Source organism: Jatropha curcas, chromosome 2, assembly GCF_041381405.1.
Source record: "Jatropha curcas cultivar XTBG-Jc1 chromosome 2, XTBG_Jcur_1.0, whole genome shotgun sequence".
Taxonomy (NCBI): Eukaryota; Viridiplantae; Streptophyta; class Magnoliopsida; order Malpighiales; family Euphorbiaceae; genus Jatropha; species Jatropha curcas.
The window spans coordinates 7,800,556-7,823,141 of record NC_143152.1 but is presented as its reverse complement, the minus strand read 5'-3'; the positions used below and the strand labels follow the sequence as shown (position 1 = coordinate 7,823,141).

Here is a 22,586-nt window from a genome sequence, read left to right as displayed (position 1 = left end):
CAATTTTACATCGGAAACGATTTTTATTACATCATACGTACTGCGATTGATTATAGAGATTAGAGTAGCCTAACCTTATTTTATAAACATAAGTTTAAGGAACTGTTTTCTTAATTGTTTAGTTTGATTTTTGTTAGTGAAACATTTTAAAATTAAACTTAACTATTTACTTAAAACATTGTCAAAACGTTGCATTGATTTATCGTTCTTAGCTAAGAAGATTTAATCTTTTTTACTAATTTTATGACAAATTAAATTTTAATAATTAAAAGATATTTTCAATTAATTATTTAATGAAAAACTTTAAATGGATGCAACTATAAAATAAAAGAAATTTATATATAATTCTTTCATTATATTTTTTATTGATGTAAAAATATTTATTATGACACTAAATTGCAAATCGAACTGCATTAAACGGTTTTAATGTAGTTTAGTTTAGTCTGATTTGAGTAATTATATGGCTTAATTTAATTTGATTTGAAACATTTTCAAACTGCAATTTTATACTTCAATTTTCAGTTTAAACAAAATTTATATTTCGATTTGAAAACTTTTTTCAAAGAACAAAAAATTATAGGGTCTTTAAAAAAAAAAAATCGTACTCACACCTAATTATAACCTCTGAATCAAACCGATTTAATATCGGATTCGATTTAAAAACATGAGGAAACAATGTCGACAAATATTTTTCAGTTGTAAATACTAAAATTAGAGAATGGGCCCACAATGGAAGAAAAAATAATCTTTTCTCTCCACGTTGGGCTTTGTCAAATGCCTGGTCCCCCGTGGAAAATAATTCAACACATTTTTCATATTCCACATTCCTGTTTTAACAGTAATATTCCACATGCTTTACTGTACCTTCATTAATATATAAAATCATAGTAAAGCTCTTCTTCACCATTTCACCATCAAAGAACCTTTCCAGCAATCAATGGAGGACTCATCATCATCATCATCATCACAATCATCACCATCTTATTCTTATTCTTCTTCTTCTTCTTCAATAACATCCCATCAAATAGGCGTACAAAAGCGAAAAGCTGAACGCAAAAAGTTTAGAGAGACTCGCCACCCTGTGTACAAGGGCGTCCGGCGAAAAAATGGGAAATGGGTGAGTGAACTGAGAGAACTACAGACTAAGTCTCGGATATGGCTTGGAACGTTTCCAAACCCTGAAATGGCAGCGAGAGCTTATGATGTAGCTGTTAAAGCACTTCGGGGAAATACGGCGTCATTAAACTTTCCTGAAACAGCGCATTTGTTGCCTCAAGTTGGGTCAACCTCTATAAAGGATATTCAATGCGCCGCATTGGAAGCTGCAGGTGTTCATGGTGGTGGTGGCGATGTTCAATGTGCTTCTTCTTCATCTTCGTTGAAAGCTAGTGTTGAAGAAGGTTATAATAATAATAATAATAATAATAATGATAATAAAATGTTTCTGGATGAAGAAGAGTTGTTTAATATGCCGGCATTACTTGATAGTATGGCAGAAGGGTTGATTCTAACACCACCAGCCATGAAAAGGGGGTTTAGCTGGAATGATACGAAAGAAGAGGATACTGTTGATTTGACTCTTTGGAGTGATTAATTAATAGTTAGACTCCATAATAAACTAGAAAAACATAATTACTTCATTTTCTTTTTCTTTAGTGCTTTTTTTAGAGAAGATATTTCATTTTCTACCTATTAAATACTTAAAGTAAAAAACCGAAATCCAACTATATATAGAATCAAATAAAGTCGAACCAATTCAGTTCAGTCAATTTGATTCGATTTTTGAACAAATTTAGTTTATTTTATATAATTGGACAAAAAAATTAATGTTACTTAAGGTCAGAAATTAAAGTGAGCCAATCAATCTGAATAACTAGATTAGATCGTTTCATTTTATTTTTTAATTTTAACTGATGCATGTTGATTTCTAATTGTAATTTTTTCCTTAATTTCGTTTACCCATATAATGATTTTGTACCTATATGTAACGTTTACGCGTGATACATATAAAAGAAATTTTCTACATAAATTTTTCTCTCTCTATCATATCTCACTCGTCCTTTTTTTCATGCCATATACATTTACAGTATCCTATTTAAAAAATATTCTCTGTAAGTTATTTTTCAAAAAATGATTTCAATTATAGATGATAATATTAGTTAATTATATAAATTAAATATCACGTTAACTGTTATATAATGAATAATAAGGATTAACTTATATATATTTATTCTGGATCACTTACAATACTAATTCATTTTTGTTTGTTACAACTTACGTCAGCATTTTATAACTTTTTATAAAATGTTAGTTCGTGAAATATTTAACTTTTAGTGTTTTATATAATTAATAGTTAAAAAATACTTAAAAAGTTAACATTTATTAAAATAATTAATTTTTCCAAATATATGAGAGTATGTGTAAGGAGGAGGATGATTTAATTGGACGGGCCAAGTCATAGAAGGATTTGCTTTGTAGGCGTAGCTCATGACCCAACGACCAACATGATTTTATTAGGTTGACCTGACTGCGTCAAAGAGTCTTCATGGTATTTTATGGCTGGGCCTCAGTTAGGCCCAGCAGGAAAAGGTCGAAAAAGAGAAACACTGTGGAAACGAGTCAAACCAATGAACATGTCGGTGTAGAAAGTCATATTGGCTTTTAAGTTGTTGATTAAAAATAGTAATTATTATTATTGCAAATATATATTTTTTAGATATAGAGATTTCTTATGATTGACTTCAAACCATTAAATTGAATAAAGTGAAACTAAATTATATTGGTTTATATAGTTTAAATAAGATTTTTGAATTTTAATATGATTTTTAATAGGTGAAGATAGAGTTTCACAAGTTTAAAGTTTAACTAACATTGAGCCACATTTTAATTATATAAATATACTTAATAATACATAATAATAAAATATAAAAAATAATATATAAATATATGTATATATTGAAAGGTATTGAATTCTTAAACAAGCAATAAGAAAAATGCGCGGTATATTTTTAAAATAAGATAACCTTTTCTCTTTCATTGAAAAGACACAATATTTTAATAAAACATCATTTTCAAATTCTCAAAGTGCACTAATAATATTAATGCATATAGGCAAAAATAAATGAGATGTAGGATAATAAACCTCACTAAATTTATATGTAGTATCATTAAAAACTTTTAAATATCCAAAATTTTTGAACAAATCTCCCAATTTTGTGGTTATAAATTAATTTATTAAATATTATTAGTAATAAATATGCACAATAATTCTCTATATGAAAAAGACTTGTTTAATAATTTATATATTGAATTTCAATGAGTTGGGACATCCCTTGGAAAATGTTTTGGTCCTTTTATTTTTCTTATTAAATTTAGCCCAACTTTTCATCACTTGGGGATGTCTCCATAAATATGAGATAGTTTTTCTAATTTGAGAAATAAAAGATTCAAGAACTTTTGAACCATCTTGTACACATAAATTTAAAACATGATATACATATTTAATATGAAAAAATTTTCCACCAACATTTAGTTTACAAATTGCTTTAAGTTCAATAATTGATTGAGTTTTGGCAGAGACATTATCAAATGAATTGAAAAAATTGTTATGGTTAATTTATATTTATCTAAAAGTGAAGCAATCATTATATATATATATATATGTATTATTGAAATACCCTGAATTTTTATTTTCTAAACTTTTAAATTTTTAATAAATCAAAAATTTGAATTTGTGACGGTATGGGTTGTAAGTTCCGAGCAATTTCAATCTGGGCCTAAATGGTGAGTTGGGCTCAAGCCCAAAACACATTATCGGAATTACCGGGTTGAGAACCTTTAGAAATTTTGTTTAACTAGATATGAAGCCCTAACTATTAATGTAAATGTGAGTGTGGTTACTACATGAATTAATTATCTTAAAATCTAATATTATGATTATTAATATTAATATTAAGTAAATTGAAGAAATGTTATAGAATCTAATTAAAATAATAAAAATAAATATAAGTAAAAATAAATCAAACCGATTCTGTAAACTAGATGAGAACCCCGTAAACCAAGCAAGGTCGGGCCAAACTATTGATTTGGACCAAACCGATTCGAATCAAACCGAAATGGCCCAGAGTTCTCTAGAACCATCTTTTCTTTCTTTTTCTTTCTTCTCCTTCTTCTTCTTCTCCCTCCAACGCGCGACAGCCTCCTCTTTCCCCCTGGCACCGCGTTTCCGGCCACCGCAAGACGAGCACGAGGTGGCGGACGACGCACCATGTGCCGCTGACTGCGTTTCCAGCCTCCTCTCACGCGAACGGAGCTCTAGCGGTGCGATTGGGCTGCTTTTGCAAACCGCACCTTGCTCTTTCATTCTCAGGTGAAATCTTGCCGTTCAGTCGATCTCAGGCGACGGGAAGGATTGCAATCAACTCCTAATCACCTCTAGAGCATTTTCCTTCCATAAATTTGAGACTTTCCCAAAGATTTGAGGAGCAATCGTGCGCGGAGGAGGTGCAGTGGCTGTCGGGCCCGATCCGGCCAATTAGAGGACCAATCTCACTAAACTAACACTAGAAATGGGATCCTCGGTGAATTTTGAGATGAATGGTATGATCGTTGCAAATTTCTAGGCAGTTTTGCTTTTTCCGGCCACCGTGTACGGCGGCGACGGCGGCGGTCCGACGACACTTCGGCGAGGCATCAAGAGACAGAATCTTCCTCTCCTTGCGTGGATCCTGGAATCATCACTCGATTTTCGATCGGTACGCCCTAAGTTCTATTTTCCTATTTCTGTTATAAATTTAAAATTTAAATTTATAGGTTAATTTAGTTAATTTCGAATAGATATTTAATCGAAGGACTTTGAAATATTAGGTTGGAAGCTTGTGAATTTAATTGGAGGATTTTTAGGAGAATTCAAACTTAGGATTCACTTGTTAGAAATTGTGATTATATTAGGTTGAGTACGGAATTAAAAATCACTATTCAACCTAACAAAATACATTTAATGTTGAAAATCTAGAGCATAAGTCATTTTGGAATAATTGCCATAAACCGAAACGTGAAGGATGAATCGGAATTAATTAGTTAGATAATTAGATGATTGAATCTAAATAAATAGTAGTTATAAATAGTTATTGTTAAAAATGAGTTTTAACAACTTAACAATTTAATTACCATAAAGTTATTAATTTGGTCAGCTTATGATTTAACAAATAATCTTATATGTCTTATATGAGTATTGTTGGAACAGATTGAAAGTCGTTATATTTATAAACTTATGGTTGAGATATTTGGGTGTTAATACTGATGTTTAAGGAGTATGGGAATAAAGTTGATTGATTGCCCGACGGATGGGCTGTGTGTATTGATTGATAAATATATAATAATACTGTGTTATCTAAACAGGTGGATAGTCCAATTTTTAGGGGAGGTGCTGCCGAAATTTGGATAGAACTTAGACTAGTTTTAATTAATAACATAATTAATAAGTTTATTTAGATTAATTCTATAACTTAATACATAATAAATAGAGTGCTCTAATTATTTTATTATTATCATCATTATTCATTTAATTATTCAATTACTTATTTATTTTCATTATTATTGTTTATTATTATTATTTATTTTATCGTTGTCGTTTATTGTTAATATTATTTATTTATTTATTTATTTGCATTTGAGTATGAATGTCTAATTGTGCATTGCATTTCAATGTTTAACTGATCAATATGTCTGCATTTAATTGCAATACTTGATTAATTGTGTTGTGATAATGCTATGCTTTGTTTGTGTGGAATTGGGATGAAGTGGGTCACCATGGGTTTGTGAGGACGGTCGATAAAGCATGGATCCTGATTATGATGAATTATGAAATTGGACCGTCAGCCGGGAAAATGGGAGATCGGCGCCCCCGTGTGCACCTGATACCATGGATTATATAGAAACCATAGGATGGCCTCTCGTCGTTGCGCACCTGATAGTCTAGATCTGATCGCAGCCCGCAAGGTGGCCTCCTGTTATGAGCGCCTGATGATCTAGATTGGATGGAGACCACCGGGTTGCCTCCTGTTGGTATGGAAAAGAAAAGAGAGAATGTAAAAACAATGAGAGGACTAGTCGTGTGAGGATTAGACCGGTCGGCCAGGTATGGGGGATTGGCTCCCTGGGTGCACACGTTTGAGAGGATGGGCCAGGTGAGAGTACGGCTCATCAGGGGTTTCGGTGACGCCACTGACTAATTTCCACGTGATGTGATTATGTGAAGATGTTAATAATTGTGAGTGCTGGTGATATGCCATTTGTGTGACTGGCTGCGTGAGCATATAACTAGTCGGATGACTAGATTGATATATTTATACATTTGTGTGAATGCGTGTGTTGTGCAATAAGTATTACTTCTTAGAAGGCTCACATATCTTGTTTAATTTTTTAGGAAGTAAGTTTCTCTTTAATTCAGTTAAGTTATGTTCCTTCGCCGCAGGGCTAGAAGAAAATTTTCCAGTTCCATAATTATTTTACTATGTAATTATATGTATAAAAAGCTATGTATACCAAATAGTTAGTGACTCCGCAGTTGTAGAATTTATATAAAATTAGTCATATATTAACATAGACGATATAATTCTATGAGCCCATATTAAAAATGTGATGTATTGTTAATTGGGCCCGAACTATGAATGTTGTAGTTGATAAATTTGGGCCGAGATTTAATAAAATCTTGAGGTTTATTTTCCTATAAATATGGGCTGAATGTTTAAAATTATATTGAGATAGTAAATTTTTAGTGTTTCAGGCTTACTACGGGCCTCGGGGGCCTTAAGCTTACCTGGGCCCTAGTGCCGGTCCGGCCCATGGAATCGGGTTATGACAATTATTTGTAGTATGTTTATCATCAAAAATATGAAATGCAATAACTTGTTTTCGAATTTTCCAATCATCATCAATCCAATAACATGTAATAACTATATAAGAATGCATTTGTCAATTATCACAACAAATTGAAATAAAAATTCTAACTCTTTTTTTTCCTTTTTTATATAAATAAATAATAGTCTTTTTTACAGTATTTCTTGACACTCTTTTAGCATAATGATTTAAAGCTTTTTGACATGTAATACCCAAATAAGAATGCAATTGCCAATGATCACTCCAAATATCACAACAAATTGAAACACGAATTTTTATTTCAGAAAATAAAAGTTCTAACTCTTTTTTTGTTTTTTTTATATAAATAAATAATAGCCCGTCCTACCGTATTTCTTGGCCCTCTTTTAGCAGAAGGATTCAAAACTTTTTGACAATATCAATTAAACTCACTTTCTCACCAAAACTAAAACATAAATGTTCCACAGAAATCATTTTAGCTAATTCTTCTTTTTATACGATATTCCTCAATAATTGCAACTTATATCGAACATTTTGTTGCTTTTAATTTTCTTCGTGAAATGAATAACGAATATGTCAGAATTTTATATTGCTCGTCGAACAACTTGTGTGCCTTGCTCTACCTCTTATTGCAAGTTGTCTTCATTAAATTCGGATTCTTGAGTTATAATTTCTAAATGTTCATTTGGATATCCCTCAAGATCGAATTGGTCGGGAGTGAAATCGAATATGTTGTTCACAGGCATAGATGAATTTTGTGTTTCTCCATCCTTTCCTTTACTCTTAACGGAACTTGGGTTTCCTTTACTCGCCATTATAGGATAATAATATGTAACTTGAAAAGTTGAATAAAAAAAATTAGAGAGAATAACTAGAGATTGAGATTTGGAGAAATTAATTGACAATAATTTGGACAAATAATTGGAAATTGGACTTTGGAGAAGTTATTTTTGCAATATTTTGGACAATAATTTATAATGAAAATTGGAGAGATTGTAGAGTAGAGAATAATATAGAGTAGAGAGAATGGAGATAATTTTGTGTGAGGTGATTGTAAATGGAAAGGGGTATTTATAATAAATCCAAAAAATCAAATTTCCACAAACAGCCTTAAAACTAGCCATTATATAGCAATTTATAGTTGTTAGGAGGAATAATTTGGGGATTTCACAAGATAATTTGGAAAAGTAAAAACAAAAAGCCGATGGAACTGGGTGGAACCGCCGGTTCTAGCCGTTTGAAATAAAATTCAAAGTTTGTTTGGAACCGCTAATTCGATGGAAAAATCGCCGGTTCTGGATGATTCCAGCCAGTTCTTGGAACCGCCAGTTCATGGTTCCTTAAATGATGGAACCAGAACTGGATCGTAGACCACCAGTTCTAGTTCGTACCAGTTCCGTTTTCGTTCCCACGGGTTCCGAATCGATGGTTTTGATTTCGAAAATTGGGAGATGGCTAACCCTACTCTGAACCCTCTAGGATGTCGTACAATGAAATGCTTTTGTTTATAATTCTTTAAAGAGGAAATCTTTGATTGCTTGGAAAAGACATTGTCATTGTTCTTCACTTGAAGAAAGCAATGGTCTTCCTTAACTTGATTTTATAGATTATAGAGTTCCTACATCCCTCGAACAGTAAGGGTAGTCCCATTGCGGCGATCCAGTTCTATTATCCCACGCAAAAACCTCAACCCATTAGGATGGAGCTGGTTGATGGCAATCTCATAATCATTAAAGAAAGATTTTAAAGGTTTGGATAAAGGTAACTGAACCCCAGATCAAAAAGACTCCGCATATAACATCATAGAATCACTATCCAAAGGCTCGTTTACTCTGATATACTCCGAGGGCGAATCAATTTGTATTCAGGGGCAACATTGTACATGGAACGTACATCCAAGAGCTTGCCCTCGTCGATGTTTGAAGGGACATCAGCAATCTTAATATTTTCTTTCTGACCTTTCACCCCATCAGCTCTGGACTCAACAGCTTCAATACTCTCGTCCTCAGATGGATCAACCAAAACCTAAACATCTTCATCACTAGACGAACTCATGATCTCGCCAAAAACAAACAAGAAATAAAACAAAGATTACAAGACTTACTAAAGTAAAGAAAACTAGAGAGGAAATGCACTTCTAGAGAGAGACGCTCTGAAGATTGAAAATGCATGAGTAAAGGAAATGAGACAAAGAGATAGCTATATATAGAGAGGCGAGATACTGAAGAGTCACTTAGATTCAATGAAGTAACTCTTGAAGTATGTAACATATAAAATCATACGTACAATATTCTCTTTTGGACATAAATGACCAAACAATTAGGAGGACTACTAATAATACATAATAATAAAATAAAAACATAATTTATAAATATATGCATATATTGAAAGGTATTGGATTCCTAAACAATCTCTAACTAACAGTTAATATAAGATTTTCATTATCCTTATCCAAACATAATTATTCCTCTTCTAATATATATATATCCAATTAATTATAGCAAAAGAAATAATCCTCAATTTCTAAACAATTAATAATATTATCCACGATATAAATTACATGATGCATATAAATTACAAAATACTTTGTTTAAAATCATGATTGGTCTTTTAGTCTCTTTATAAATTTTAAAAAATGAAAGATTTTAATTAAATTCAAGTTATTTCTATTTAGAATTTTTTTTATTAATGTAGTGAGTATTATTAAAAAAAGAGAACCGAAGTCATGTATAGTCAAAATATTAAGTTCATACATTTAACCTCCAATAAATAAAAGAAAAATATTCACAAACTTATTAGGCAAGATTGTATTTGAAGTAGGAATGATGTATTATCTTTATATAGTTACATAAATATATGAAGAAACCCGTCAATTCATTATTAATGTTTTTGTAATAAACCCCCTAAAGTTAGTATATAACAATTACAAACTATTAATTACTTGATGAAGTGGGTCACCCTCACCCTACAACAATTAATTTCTTTATTAATGGCTCTAGAACGTCCATACATATCTTATCTGGAACCCTAATAGTTGCTATATAGCTCTTGAAAAGTTATAGAAAATTTCATCCACAAGACAGCTTCAGATATCTGCTTCACCTGTAATTGTTGACTCCAATGGGTAGCAAAGAAGAAGGAGGCTGTCATACAATACAAATTTGGGAGGCAAACAGAGATCATCTCAAACTAATGCACCAAAAACTCTCAAACCCACCAAAATTACTAGCCAAATCTGCTGCTAAGTCTTCTTGTTGCATTTTTAAGGTGCCTCAAAGCTTCGTAGACATAAATGGTAAGTCTTATCAACCTCATATTGTCTCAATAGGTCCTTACCATCACGGAGAGCCTCACCTTAGAATGATTGAAGAGCATAAGTGGAGATACTTAGGTTGTTTGCTTTCTAGAATCCAACTTAAAGGCCTTTACTTAGAAGACTTATTAAAAGCGGTAGAACCACTAGAAATTGCAGCAAGAGAATGTTATTCAGAAACTATACAAATTGAGAAAGATGAATTTTTAGAAATGATGGTTCTTGATGGTTGTTTCATTATTGAACTTTTCAGAAAAGTTGGTGACGTGATAGAAGTTGACGATGATGACCCTATTTTCACAATGCAATGGATCATTGCTTTTTTTTACAGGGATTTATTAAGACTTGAAAATCAAATGCCCTTTTTTATTCTTGAAAAATTATTTGAATTATCAAGAATGCCTGAAGAAGAACAATCTTGCGTCTCTTTATCCACTCTTGCGTTAAATTTCTTTAATTATTTCTTACAAAGGCCAGATGGATCAATCACTAGGCATGCTAATCTCAAAGGAAGACACATTCTTGATTTAGTTCGATCAAGTTATATAGATTTCGAACGAAGTCAAGTAGAAAACAATAACCAAACACGAACCCATATCATTCAATGTGTATCAAAGCTTCGTCGTGCAGGAATTCTACTTACTCCAGGAAAGGCAGATAGCTTCTTGGTGGTGAAGTTTAACCATGGAGTTATAGAAATGCCTACAATAACTATTGACGATGCTATGAGTTCTTTTTTGTTTAACTGTGTAGCGTATGAGCAATGCCACAATGGAAGCTCCAAACACTTCACAACATATGCAACTTTCTTGGATTGCTTAGTAAATACAAACAAAGATGTTGGGTATTTATGTGATCACAATATTATTGAGAATTACTTTGGTACTGACGCAGAAGTTGCAAGATTCATCAATAATCTTGGCAAGGAAGTTGCATTTGATATTGATTTGTGCTATTTGGCTAAGTTGTTTAATGATGTTCACTTATATTACATGAATAGTTGGCATGTCCAATGGGCAGGATTCAAGTATACGTATTTTGATACTCCATGGTCTTTTATATCTGCTCTAGCTGCTCTCATTCTTCTGGTTTTAACTGTTACACAAACCTTCTATACCATTTATGCTACGTATAGAAATTAAATAAAATCTATTAGTTAGATTGTGTAGATTTGCTTGATATATTTTTTAGGAAAGTTGTTTATATATTTTTTTTAGGAAAGCTTTTATGTATATGAGTATGTTGTACTATTATATGGTTTTTTGTATTGGAAATTTATAAAATGTGATGAATGAAACAATTGAAACCAAATATTTTGATTTATTAAGCTCTTAATTATTTATTTGTGTTCATCATATATTGTAAATTCATGGAAAAACAACCCAGGTATAAAAAATCTAGAGATTTTATTATTTATCTTTCAAATCAATTAACAGATTAGTTGTTATTATAAATATGTACACCTTTTATAAAAATCAACTACAAGCAAAAAGATTAATATCATATTTTTTTACTTTTAGTTTCATTATTCAAAAAAATATGAATTCTTTCTTTTCATTAAAAGATCAACAAATTATGTTAGCTACTAATTAAAAGTAAAGTTCTACATTCGGTCAATATGAGTATTTGTAATTCTTGATATTATTATTAGTGAATGATATATATATATATATATATATATATAAAAGAATTTGAACGCATAATACCATATTTCTTGTTTGTTTTATGCACATTTAATTGAGTTGACAACATAAAATAGCTGTATATATTTAGTTCTATTTCACCAACCTTTCACCCAAGCTTTAGTTTGTTTGTTAGATATATATGCACGTGCTACCACACATTCGAGGAAAACCAAACATTCAAGAAGAGATTTTAGTAATGGGAAATTGACAGTTTGTTTTATTTTTCAGTTTCTTTTTGTATATATTAATGTAGTTATTATGGTAGTAGTAGATGATATCTAATTAATATTTCAGTTGTAATAAGTGAATGGTTAAATCATATATAAGAAAGGACATCTTAATTTCTAATTAATATTAAGAAATTTCCAATACTACGTAATAGAATATAAGGTAACGTAATTAAATGAATTTTTAATGTAAACTAGACTTACTAATATTAAATTTGGAGCGTTCAGAAAATAAAAATAGTGACATTAATATAAATAATTAAGGAACTAAAAACTTTGAGAGATTTTTAGTCAAATGCGAGTGGTTAAGCCGTATCAGCAATCCCTCCCGTTATGATGTGGTTACTCAGTTACCTCTATTTTTTGCGGAAATGGATTGAGCCACGTGTTAGAGCCTTACTCTTGCCTAAGGGCTAAACAAATATTTTAGCCAACTTTAGCATTCTTACCGATTTGAAATTTTCTCCCATTGCACCACCAAATTTGGGCGTGCATCACACGAAGCCCTTTTATGCATTCTTTGATGGACCGTATGGTATAAAGAAAAAAGCAGCGTGAGTGAACGGTTAACACTCTATTAACTACCAAAACAATTCCTTTTTCATATGGTACTCTTAGCTCATCCAAAAAATTAAAAACACTTGACAATAAATTGATTTTGAAATTTAATTATAAAATAAATATTTCAACTTATAAAATGTTTATATTAAAGACTGTAATTTATAAAATAAAATTGATTAGATATTTATTGGAGAAAATTATATTTTCAAAAGTTATATTAACTACACACTAATGAATATTTCGCATATAAAAACTCTAAAAATTGTTGTTGCTAGTGTAAAAAACCATATAATATTATCAAAATTAATAACTTTATGAGCAAATTAATCTTCCACAAAGCTTCAAATACAGTAAATTTTTTTGTGAAAAGAGATAGAACTTATGTATTCTACTACTTAATTGAATATAGATAGATATAGACAAAATCATAACTTATGTACATTTGTAATTATTTGAACATCAAGTAGTTCATCCAGTGACTTGCTGAAGAACCACACCAGTTCATATTTTACTAGATATTTTATTTTATTTTATTTTGGACTCAGCAAACCTGTTAAAAATATAAATTATAAAGCAAATATGGAAAAGAAACTATATATATATATATATATATATACTCCATAATTCAAACATATTTAGCACACTTTTTTAATACTAGACATATTTATAACTAAGTTCAAATATGTAAACATTTTAATCATAGATATTCAACAAAAAAAAGTTCATCGAGAGATATCCCTCTAACCATCCAAGCCTTGAACATCATTTCTGTCTTCATTTGTCGTAGGATCAACATTGGAGCTAGAAGTAGGAGAATCTGAGGATGTTGGTGGCTGGCTCACTCTGATTTCCAAATGCCTATGAATTTGGGCAATCATATTTGTTTATTGCTGAAGCAATCTGTCAAATGCATTTTTTCATTCATTCAATGAATGAATAAACTCCATGGCATCCGACGAAGTCGATGAGGCACTAAATAAGCTGCCACTTATACCATAATGCAGGCAAAAGAGGGAAGCCTGGGAGCCAATGTCGTAGACTCTACGTTTATGTTTTCCTCCTGAAGCCTTCAAATAGAACTGGTACTCATCAATAGGAGTTTCTCCACCTTCAAGTTGCTGTGTGGATCGTGGTTCTTTGAGGTGTTGCATTGTCTCCTGCAAAGCAAGGGAGAAAAAAAAAAAAAAAGCACAACAACCATATATATGTTAATTTAGAATAAATGAAAATCTTAATAACTATTGTGAATATTAATGTCTAAAAAATGAAAGAAAAGTTACAAAAACATTCTCAGCGCGCTTGTCAATAAAGGTCTTCCTATCATCTTTTTTTGTAATGGTATGAGGAAACACATCACATGGCAGAGGAATTGATCCAGTCTTTACAGCCTATTAAGTTCAAAATAATGTCTAAATTAATAGCAGTTGGTAAACACTAAAATTGATTAATAAATTGAAGTTGAGAACATACCATACGTCTCGCATATTTGGCGTGGGAGATAAAGCCTCCGGTATGACGAGATAGACCAGATCCCTTACCACCCTTCTCAGTACACCGATTCTTTGAGAATTGTCTTGACATTGCAACATAATCTGGTGCTTTCCAATCCTCATTCCACTTCTTCCAAACATCATCTTGGACATAAGGGCTTTTTCCATGAGTTTAAGCTTATGAAGCATATCCCTATGCGTCTCACCTGCCTTTCTCTTCCATGCAATCTTTATAAGCTCATTCATCGCTTCATCCCATTGGAAGTGTTTCTATATATACAACATAACAACATAATAAAGTTTTAATCAAAATGAATAAAAACAAATAGTTTTGTATATTATTAAATAAAATTTCAGTAGAATTTCCTCTAAAAGTTAGACTTAACTCCCTTATTAGAAGTTCAAAATTCACAGCGTATTTCAAAATATTCTCATTAAGGTAATATCATCATATAATACATAAATTATTTCAAAATATGAACATTAATATTTTAATACTACTATCTATTATTACTTTGATTATTCTATTATTCTTCAATTATATATATGCTAAAATAGTAACTAACCTAAAACTCAATCCAATAGAACTGCTTTGTAGTTAAACTCATATTCTTCCAACTAGAGCCATCCTTATCAAGGTTCTCATGGAAAATGCTAGTGATAAGTTGTGATGTATCATAAGACGGCTCCATCCTGTTGCATAAGGCCATATATTCATACAAGTAGAGTATTACACACACACACACACAAATATATATATATGCAAAATGAAGTAATTAACCAAGTAATATAATAGATAAAATGTTATTGCCGAAGGTCATGAGTACTTACACGTCACCCACTAATCGAATGGTCTTTTTACTATATGGAGATGCAAAAGTGGTATTCATTATAACAATTGTTCCTTGAGAAGAAGATGGTCGTGTCGACACTTTCGATGAAGGTCTAGGAAGTGCCTCAAAGGGTACACATAGGGCTGGGGGTCGTGGAGCTGAACTATATGGCTCAGCGTGCGACTATAGTAGAGGACCCGATGCCTCAAGTTGAATTGAGGTATGATGTGTTTGAGGTTGTTGAGCCCCACTAGTTGGAATTTGTGAACCACGGCCTATAGAGCATGTGCTGCAGCCTGAATTATTAAGTCCTCTACCCGCAAAAGAGGATGAACCTCGAACATGAGTATTACTATCTCGACCGTTGCCTCTACCTATATTTCTATAAACTGCATTTATATTATATTTATCATTTGGTTACGTATATGTAAAATAATGAAAATGATTTATATAAATAACTAAAACAACTGGGAATTAATATGTCCATGTTACATTGTTCTAATAATGAAAATAATACAATATTAATGGAAATTTGACAAAGTTCATTCATTCTCAGGTTCATCTAATTCATCATCTTTAGAGTCTTCATCGTCTGATGTTAAATAGATATGTGGATCTTCTTCTTCTGCTTCATCCGCTACATTGATATCTATATAAGAACCATCAGGATCATTCAATACTCTAGGCAATTCATGTTCATTAACCTATAATGGTTGGGCATCCATATCATCTTCTTGAAATGCGGTGTCATGCACTTCATTAGGAGCTATAGAAGATTGAGTTAGTTCCACCACTGGTCTAGCTTTCAATTTAGTTACTGATAGCCAATCGCTCTTTTCTCTTCTTAATGATGGATAAGGAATGAAGTATACTTGTGCAGCTTGCATTGCTAGTACAAATGGTTCATACTTGTTAAATCTTCTTCTTTGATTTATATGCACCAGGTTATACCTTGCATGATTCCCACATTTGGTGTTGCATCAAACCATTCATAGTGGAACAATATTGTTCTCTTGATAGGTAATGCTGGATACTCCAATTCTAGAACTTCTAGCAACCTACCACAGTAATCATTTGACTTCTCACGATAGTTTGTACCCTTTATGCATACGCCACTATTCATAGTCATTTTGTTAGACCCACGAGCCTCTGTGTGGAATTTTTACCCATTGACAAAGTAGCCTGTATACACTTGCACTGTATATAGAGGGCCTTTTGCGAGGTCTTTGATGAATTAATTAGATACTGAGTTTTTCGGATTATGAACCTAACATGTAGGAAGTGGATTTTAGCGATAGTACTTTGTATCATATATGAACATAAAAGTCTTTAGGTACCACTCACATATAAGTTGAACCAATTAGGAAAGTCTTCCTCCAGTTTGGTATCTACCTCATTCTCAGTAATACGAGGCATTACTTTCCTTAGCTCTGCTAAATAGAAGCTTTAAAAGAAAAATAAATCTTAAGTGTAATGGCAATCACATTCTAATTAAACGAAGAAATACAAGATGACAATTGTGGTAATTATGGAATCAGTCAATGAATAGGGAAATTTCTCTATAGTTTAACAAGATATATAACTGAGTAGCATATCTTTCTTGATCTGTCAATCTTCTTTTTTTCTATTGACCTATTAGCTGACCAGGATGGGTGAATATAGATATATTTCCTTCCAGCTCTTCCTCCTCCATTGGTCCACCATCATCATTACGTGGTACTCTTCAATGCCTAGTGTCTACACGTGTCTTAAAGTAATACGCATAAAAGGATGATGCTTCTACAACTAGATATGCATTAGTAATTGACCCTTCCACTTTTGCTTTGTTCCGCACATTCTTTTTTATATATCCGTTGTACCTATGACATTCTAGATCAATGAATGACAATGGCTTTTTTTGAACTTGCCCTAACATTTAAATAATACAAATGCCTAATATTTTACCTTTCAAATTGATACATCCAACAGCATTGCACAGGGCTTGCTACTTGAGCTTCACAAGCAAGATGAATTGGTAGATGTTCCATTGAGTCGAAGAAGCCAGGAGGAAATATACGCTCAAGCTTATATAGAATGATTGGAATTTCCCCATGAAGACGTATCATATCTTCCTCTCACAAGACAGTACATGTTAGTTCTTTAAAAAAATTACTAACTTCTATTAATGCTTCCCAGACTTTGGCAGGCAACAACTCATGAAAAGCGATGGGTAACAACCTTTGCATGAAAATATGACAGTCATGACTTTTCATCCCAAATAACTTATGCTTGTTCATGTCAACACATCGCGCCATGTCTGACATATATCCATTTGGGAATGTAATTATTTTCACCCATTCATACAAAACTTATTTTCCAGGTTTATCTAATGTATAATAAGCTTTTGGATACTTTCCCGTTTGTGGGTTCATTTCGAACTCGGGTTGCAACATATATCTCTCATATCTTCTCTAGCCTTTACATTATCCTTTTTTTCCTCTCTATATTCATAATTGTATTGAACAAATTCTCAAAAAATTTCTTCTCAATATGCATCACATCAGGGTTGTGTCGAATTAAAAGGGTACTCCAATAGTGTAAGTCCCAGAAGATACTTCGTTTTCTCCAGCCACACTTCTTACTAATTACAGCATTGCCTACCTCAGAACCAAGCTTTATGACCTTCATAAGCCCCAATGCCTCTATTTTTTGAAGAATCTCTTCACCAGACTTCACTGATAATGCCATTTCTACGACTGCCCTATTCTTTATGAACTAGTATTTATTACTCCTCCATGAATGATTTGGAGGCAACAATTTTTACTGATTACCAAACCATGTTTGTTTGCCACCTTTAGGGAGAGTGAAAGCATTCGTGTACTCCATACAGTAAGGACAAGCCAGCCTTCTAGCTTTACTCTACCCCGATAGCATAGCAAGAGCCGAAAAATCACTTATTATCCAAAGTAAAGCCGATCACATGATAAAATTTTACTTTCTTGAAACATCATACGTTTCCACACCCATCTCCCCTAACTGTTTTAATTCTGCAACTGGTGGTTGTAAGAAAACATCTATTGTAAACTTAGGATTTTTCGGTCCAAGAACTATAATTGTAAGGAACATATAATCTGCCTTCATGCATATCCCAACGAGGAAGATTATATGGTGTCACTATAATGGGCCATGATGAATATTGTTGACCGGATTGACCAAACGGTTGAAATCCATCAGTGCATAACCCAAGCATAACACTTTGACTCTCAGAACCAAATGATGGGTCTTGGACGTTGAAGTGTTTCCATGCTTCAGCATCTAAGGGATGCCTTATAATGCAATCATCAGAATCATGCGCAACATGCCATCTTATATGCTTTGTCGTTGCCTCTGATGCGTGCAGTCATTGTAGCCTAGGAGTGAGAGGAAAATAATACATCTTTTTATAGGATTGTTCAACAAGTCAGCTAGTAGTATTGGTACCCATTCATTTATATCTTGGTTAAAGGCAAAACTTACATGCTCACAACTCACTGTCATCACCCCAATATATCATACAATTATTCTGCAACAATCAATCTTCTCAAGAGGAAGGCCTAAACCCTCAATCAACTCTTTAGTTCTGTAAAAATTTTGTAGCAGTATATTATCTTCTGGCGAAAGCTCCTTTACAAACTCCATAAAGTCATTAAAACACCTTCCTGAGAAATGATGTTCAGACTTCATGTACAACATACGGGCTACTGCAGATAACTTTGAATGATTCATGCATTATGGCCAGAGATTTTGATTTGCAGCTTTTAGTATATTAACATACAAACTGCATACATGGAGTAAAATGATTTGATCACTTTAAACACATTCCAAGGCAAAAGAAAACAAATTAAAATTCCAAAGATTTGTACATGTTTCATAATTAATTAAAACACTTTGTATTAATTAACTAATAAGATCATGGAATACTTAATAAAATAACAAAGATTTTAGACCCACCTAGAACCAACTATACTCTTTATATATATGACTTAGAAATCCATAACAAAGATTGGATTTAAATTCTTTTTAATGGAAAGTATAAAGGAACTAACCGAAAAGATTCCATGGACCACTTGTTAGTTGTTACCTCTGTTAGTGGTGGTGTGCCCACTCAACTGGGACTCACACAGTTTGAAAAGAAAAAAATAATAATAAAGAGAGAAAAACGTGTTATTTGAAAATGTCAAAAAGTTAGCAGAAGGTTGGCAACCAAGCATTACCTAAATGGAGAGTCGTGTGTAACTCACACACGACTCTCACATTACCTCTCCTATAAATAGGAGAGGAGTTGCCTCGTTTGATACATAGCCACAGATTAATTTTTATCTGTGAAAAAAAGATTTGAGAGTATTTAGTGTTAAGAAAGGGATCTTAAAACTAAAGGTTTAGAAAAATAGTGAAGATTATTAGGATGTTTTTGGGAAACACTTGTGAGTGCCACTATTTTGTATTACTCTTTTTGTATGCCTACTATTTTTTAATAGTGGAAGAAATATTCGGAGTTGGTCCCGTGGACGTAGCCCTAAACAGTTGAGGATGAACCACGTAAATCTCTGTGTGTCATATTTTAATTTTCCACTGCTTAATTATTCTCGTATTTTTATTGCCGGTATCCTAACAAGTGGTATCAGAGCCGAAGGTTCCGGTAGATCCAGCCGATCAGATAACGGTACCGGATCCGTGGATATATTTTGAAAATAAATATACCACAACGAAGAGAAAATTACAACGAGTCCATTGGTGCTGTCCGCTCGGAAAGACGTTGCAGAATCGACTTAGTGATGAATAGTAAAATAGTAACTCATGGTTGATGGTGAATAGTTACTATTGGCGTTACTGTTGCTGAGCTTAAGCCAACACTGTTCACGTATAGTACTATTCACGTATACAGGTACTATTCACGTGTACAGTTACTATTCTTGTATACTAGTACTATTTACATATACGGTTACTATTCACTCAAAAGTCATGGAAGCTGAAACGAGCAAAATGATCAGTCTAAATGGCGCAAATTACCATATATGGAGAAATAAAATGAGAGATCTCCTTATAGTAACCAAAATGCATCTGCCCGTATTTGGTTCAAGCAAACCGGAAGACAACACTGATGAAGAATGGGCTTTCGAGCATGAACAAGTTTGTGGTTATATTCGACAATTTGTCGATGATAATGTATACAACCACATTTGTAATGAGACTCACGCCAGAACATTATGGGACAAGCTTGAACAATTATATGCCTCAAAATTCGGCAACAACCAATTGTTTTATTTGACGAAGCTGATGAATTTCAAATACCAAGAAGGTACTTCTGTAGCAGATCACTTGAATGAAATGCAGGCGACTATTCACCAGCTGTCAAATATGGGCATAAAATTTGATGATAAAATCCTCGGCCTTATGGTGCTTGCCTCCTTACCAGAGTCATGGGAGACTTTGAAGATATCAATAACAAACTCTACACCACATAGTGGAGTTAGCTGGGAATTCGTTAAAAATGTTGTTCTGAATGAAGAAATGAGACGCAAAGCACAGAATCCTTCTTCATCTCAGTCAGACATTCTTTTAGCAAATGCTAAAAGAAATAACCAGCCCAGAGGGAGGAGCCAATCTAGAAGTTCAAATACAAGAGATAAGAGCAGGGGTAAATCAAACAAATTTGCCAATATTGTGTGCCATCATTGTGGGAAGAAGGGGCACATTAAAAGGTATTGCCGGAAGTTCAAAAGTGATTAGGAGAAGATCAAGGGCAAAGCAAAGAAAGAAGAAAGCAGTGATGATGAAGCCAATGTTATTGCCGAGTTCCAACTGTTCATTGAAGACACTATCAATCTTGCAACCCATGAGACTAGTTGGGTAATTGATAGTGGGGCTACACTTCATGCAACATCTCGGAGAGAAAATTTTTCATCTTACACACCAGACAATCTGGGTGTGGTCAAGATAGCAGATGACAAACTGTTGAAAGTCGTCGGTAAAGGAGATATTTGCCTAGAGACAGAAAATGGTTCGAGATTAATTTTAAAAGATGTCGTGCATGTACTAGACATGCATTTTAATTTAATCTCGGTTGGCAGACTTTGTAACATCCCTTCCCGGTCCACCCGTAAACCCGAATGAACCGAGTCGAGACGCTACAATCTGGTTGACTCTATGTCCTGTCATGCTGATATCATAATGTACACTGACTATACTATCATGCTGTTGCTTTCTACATTAGTACTGTGCTTCATATTTACACGACATTATACTAGTGTCCAAAATGAAATGGGCCCTACTATATGCCCTGTACATGCCATGATAAATATAGACAGAATTAAAATATCAAAATGAGTAGCTACCCTGAAGACTGGATCTTCAAAAGATGAACTGCAGCAGTTGTAAGATGATTCTCTACGGTCCAGACCCAAAACCTACGAGTTAAACAAGTAACTCGCTGAGCAAATAAAGCTCAGTGGATATCTCAACTTATAAATAAACATGCAAGCACACATATCATTATACTTTCATGATATCAATGTATAAATAAACATATAAGCACAAGTGCATTAGCTTTTCAGTAGTTTACTTACTGTTCATTATGCTGTATGACTTATGAAATTTTTACATCATATAAGTGAGAAATAATATAATCTCCGAACTGTATGGCTCCATAAGGTTACAGTGAAACCGAAGAGATAAGAAGAACTGTATGAATACTGTATGAAACTGGATGAATACTGGATGGCTGGGCTGATATGGCCCATATATAATCATATCCACTCAACGGCCTGTAGCCGGAGTACCAAACTGTATGGAGCGCAGATCTGCTATCCTATGTCGCGGCATAGTCTTATCTACATGGTTTCTGCCTAACCTCCATGGAGCATATTATCGGTATTTCAAGAATACAAAACAAAAGCATATTCAATTCTTCATCAAATTCATAACCCATGTTGTTTACCTGTTTGCTGTCTCATTCTTTCATGCTTTAAGAGGATAGCATAGATAAATCGAAGTAAAAGCACACAAGTGATAATTTGCATGGAAATCTAATTGATGCACCCGTGAGGCAACTTGTACCAATCCTTAGATAACTTAATTTCTACTGGTCAGTTTAAGGAATTTATTGCTGTTAATTTAACTCAACTCAGAAGGTTCAAATTCAGTGGTAAATCTTAGGCTACATGAAGCTACATATACATCCCAACATCATTTCTAATGTAACCTTGAAATCTGACAGGGCAGCCTGCACATGTTTCACAAATTCTAGCATAACTCTATATTCAAAAGTCCAATTGTAGTAATTATAAATTCTATTGTTAGCTAACACATTAAGGTACAACTTTGTCTTCTATCACATCTCTGAATTACGTTGGTAAGGTAGTCAAATATTGAGCACAAGTAGCAACCGCTAGTCTGCCCAGCTGTTGGTTTCCAGCCTGCATAGTTTGTACTATTATGGTCATATCTCTCAATTTATACCTCCAATTTAGGTGATTCTACATTATATGGTTAGATAACACATTAGGCTACAAATTTTTCTTCTACCACATCACTTAATTACGTTGGTAAGGTAGTCAACTATTGAGCTCAAGTAGCAACTG

General features: G+C 33.0%; 2 protein-coding genes and 1 pseudogene across 2 annotated transcripts; 2 read left to right on the top strand and 1 right to left on the bottom strand.

The window, feature by feature from the left end:
* Positions 1-916: 916 nt before the first annotated feature.
* Positions 917-1,640, top strand: LOC105629514 (dehydration-responsive element-binding protein 1B). Its single transcript, XM_012211123.4, has one exon. The coding sequence runs from the start codon at positions 938-940 to the stop codon at positions 1,592-1,594; it is 657 nt and encodes a 218-aa protein (XP_012066513.3). The 5' UTR covers positions 917-937; the 3' UTR covers positions 1,595-1,640.
* Positions 1,641-9,912: 8,272 nt separating this feature from the next.
* LOC105629457 (transmembrane protein, putative (DUF247)) lies at positions 9,913-11,515 on the top strand. The gene has a single exon (XM_012211054.4). It carries the CDS (start codon positions 10,000-10,002, stop codon positions 11,332-11,334), a length of 1,335 nt encoding a protein of 444 aa, XP_012066444.1. The 5' UTR covers positions 9,913-9,999; the 3' UTR covers positions 11,335-11,515.
* Positions 11,516-15,530: 4,015 nt separating this feature from the next.
* Positions 15,531-19,066, bottom strand: LOC149498173 (uncharacterized; annotated as a pseudogene).
* Between the last annotated feature and the right edge of the window lie 3,520 nt (positions 19,067-22,586).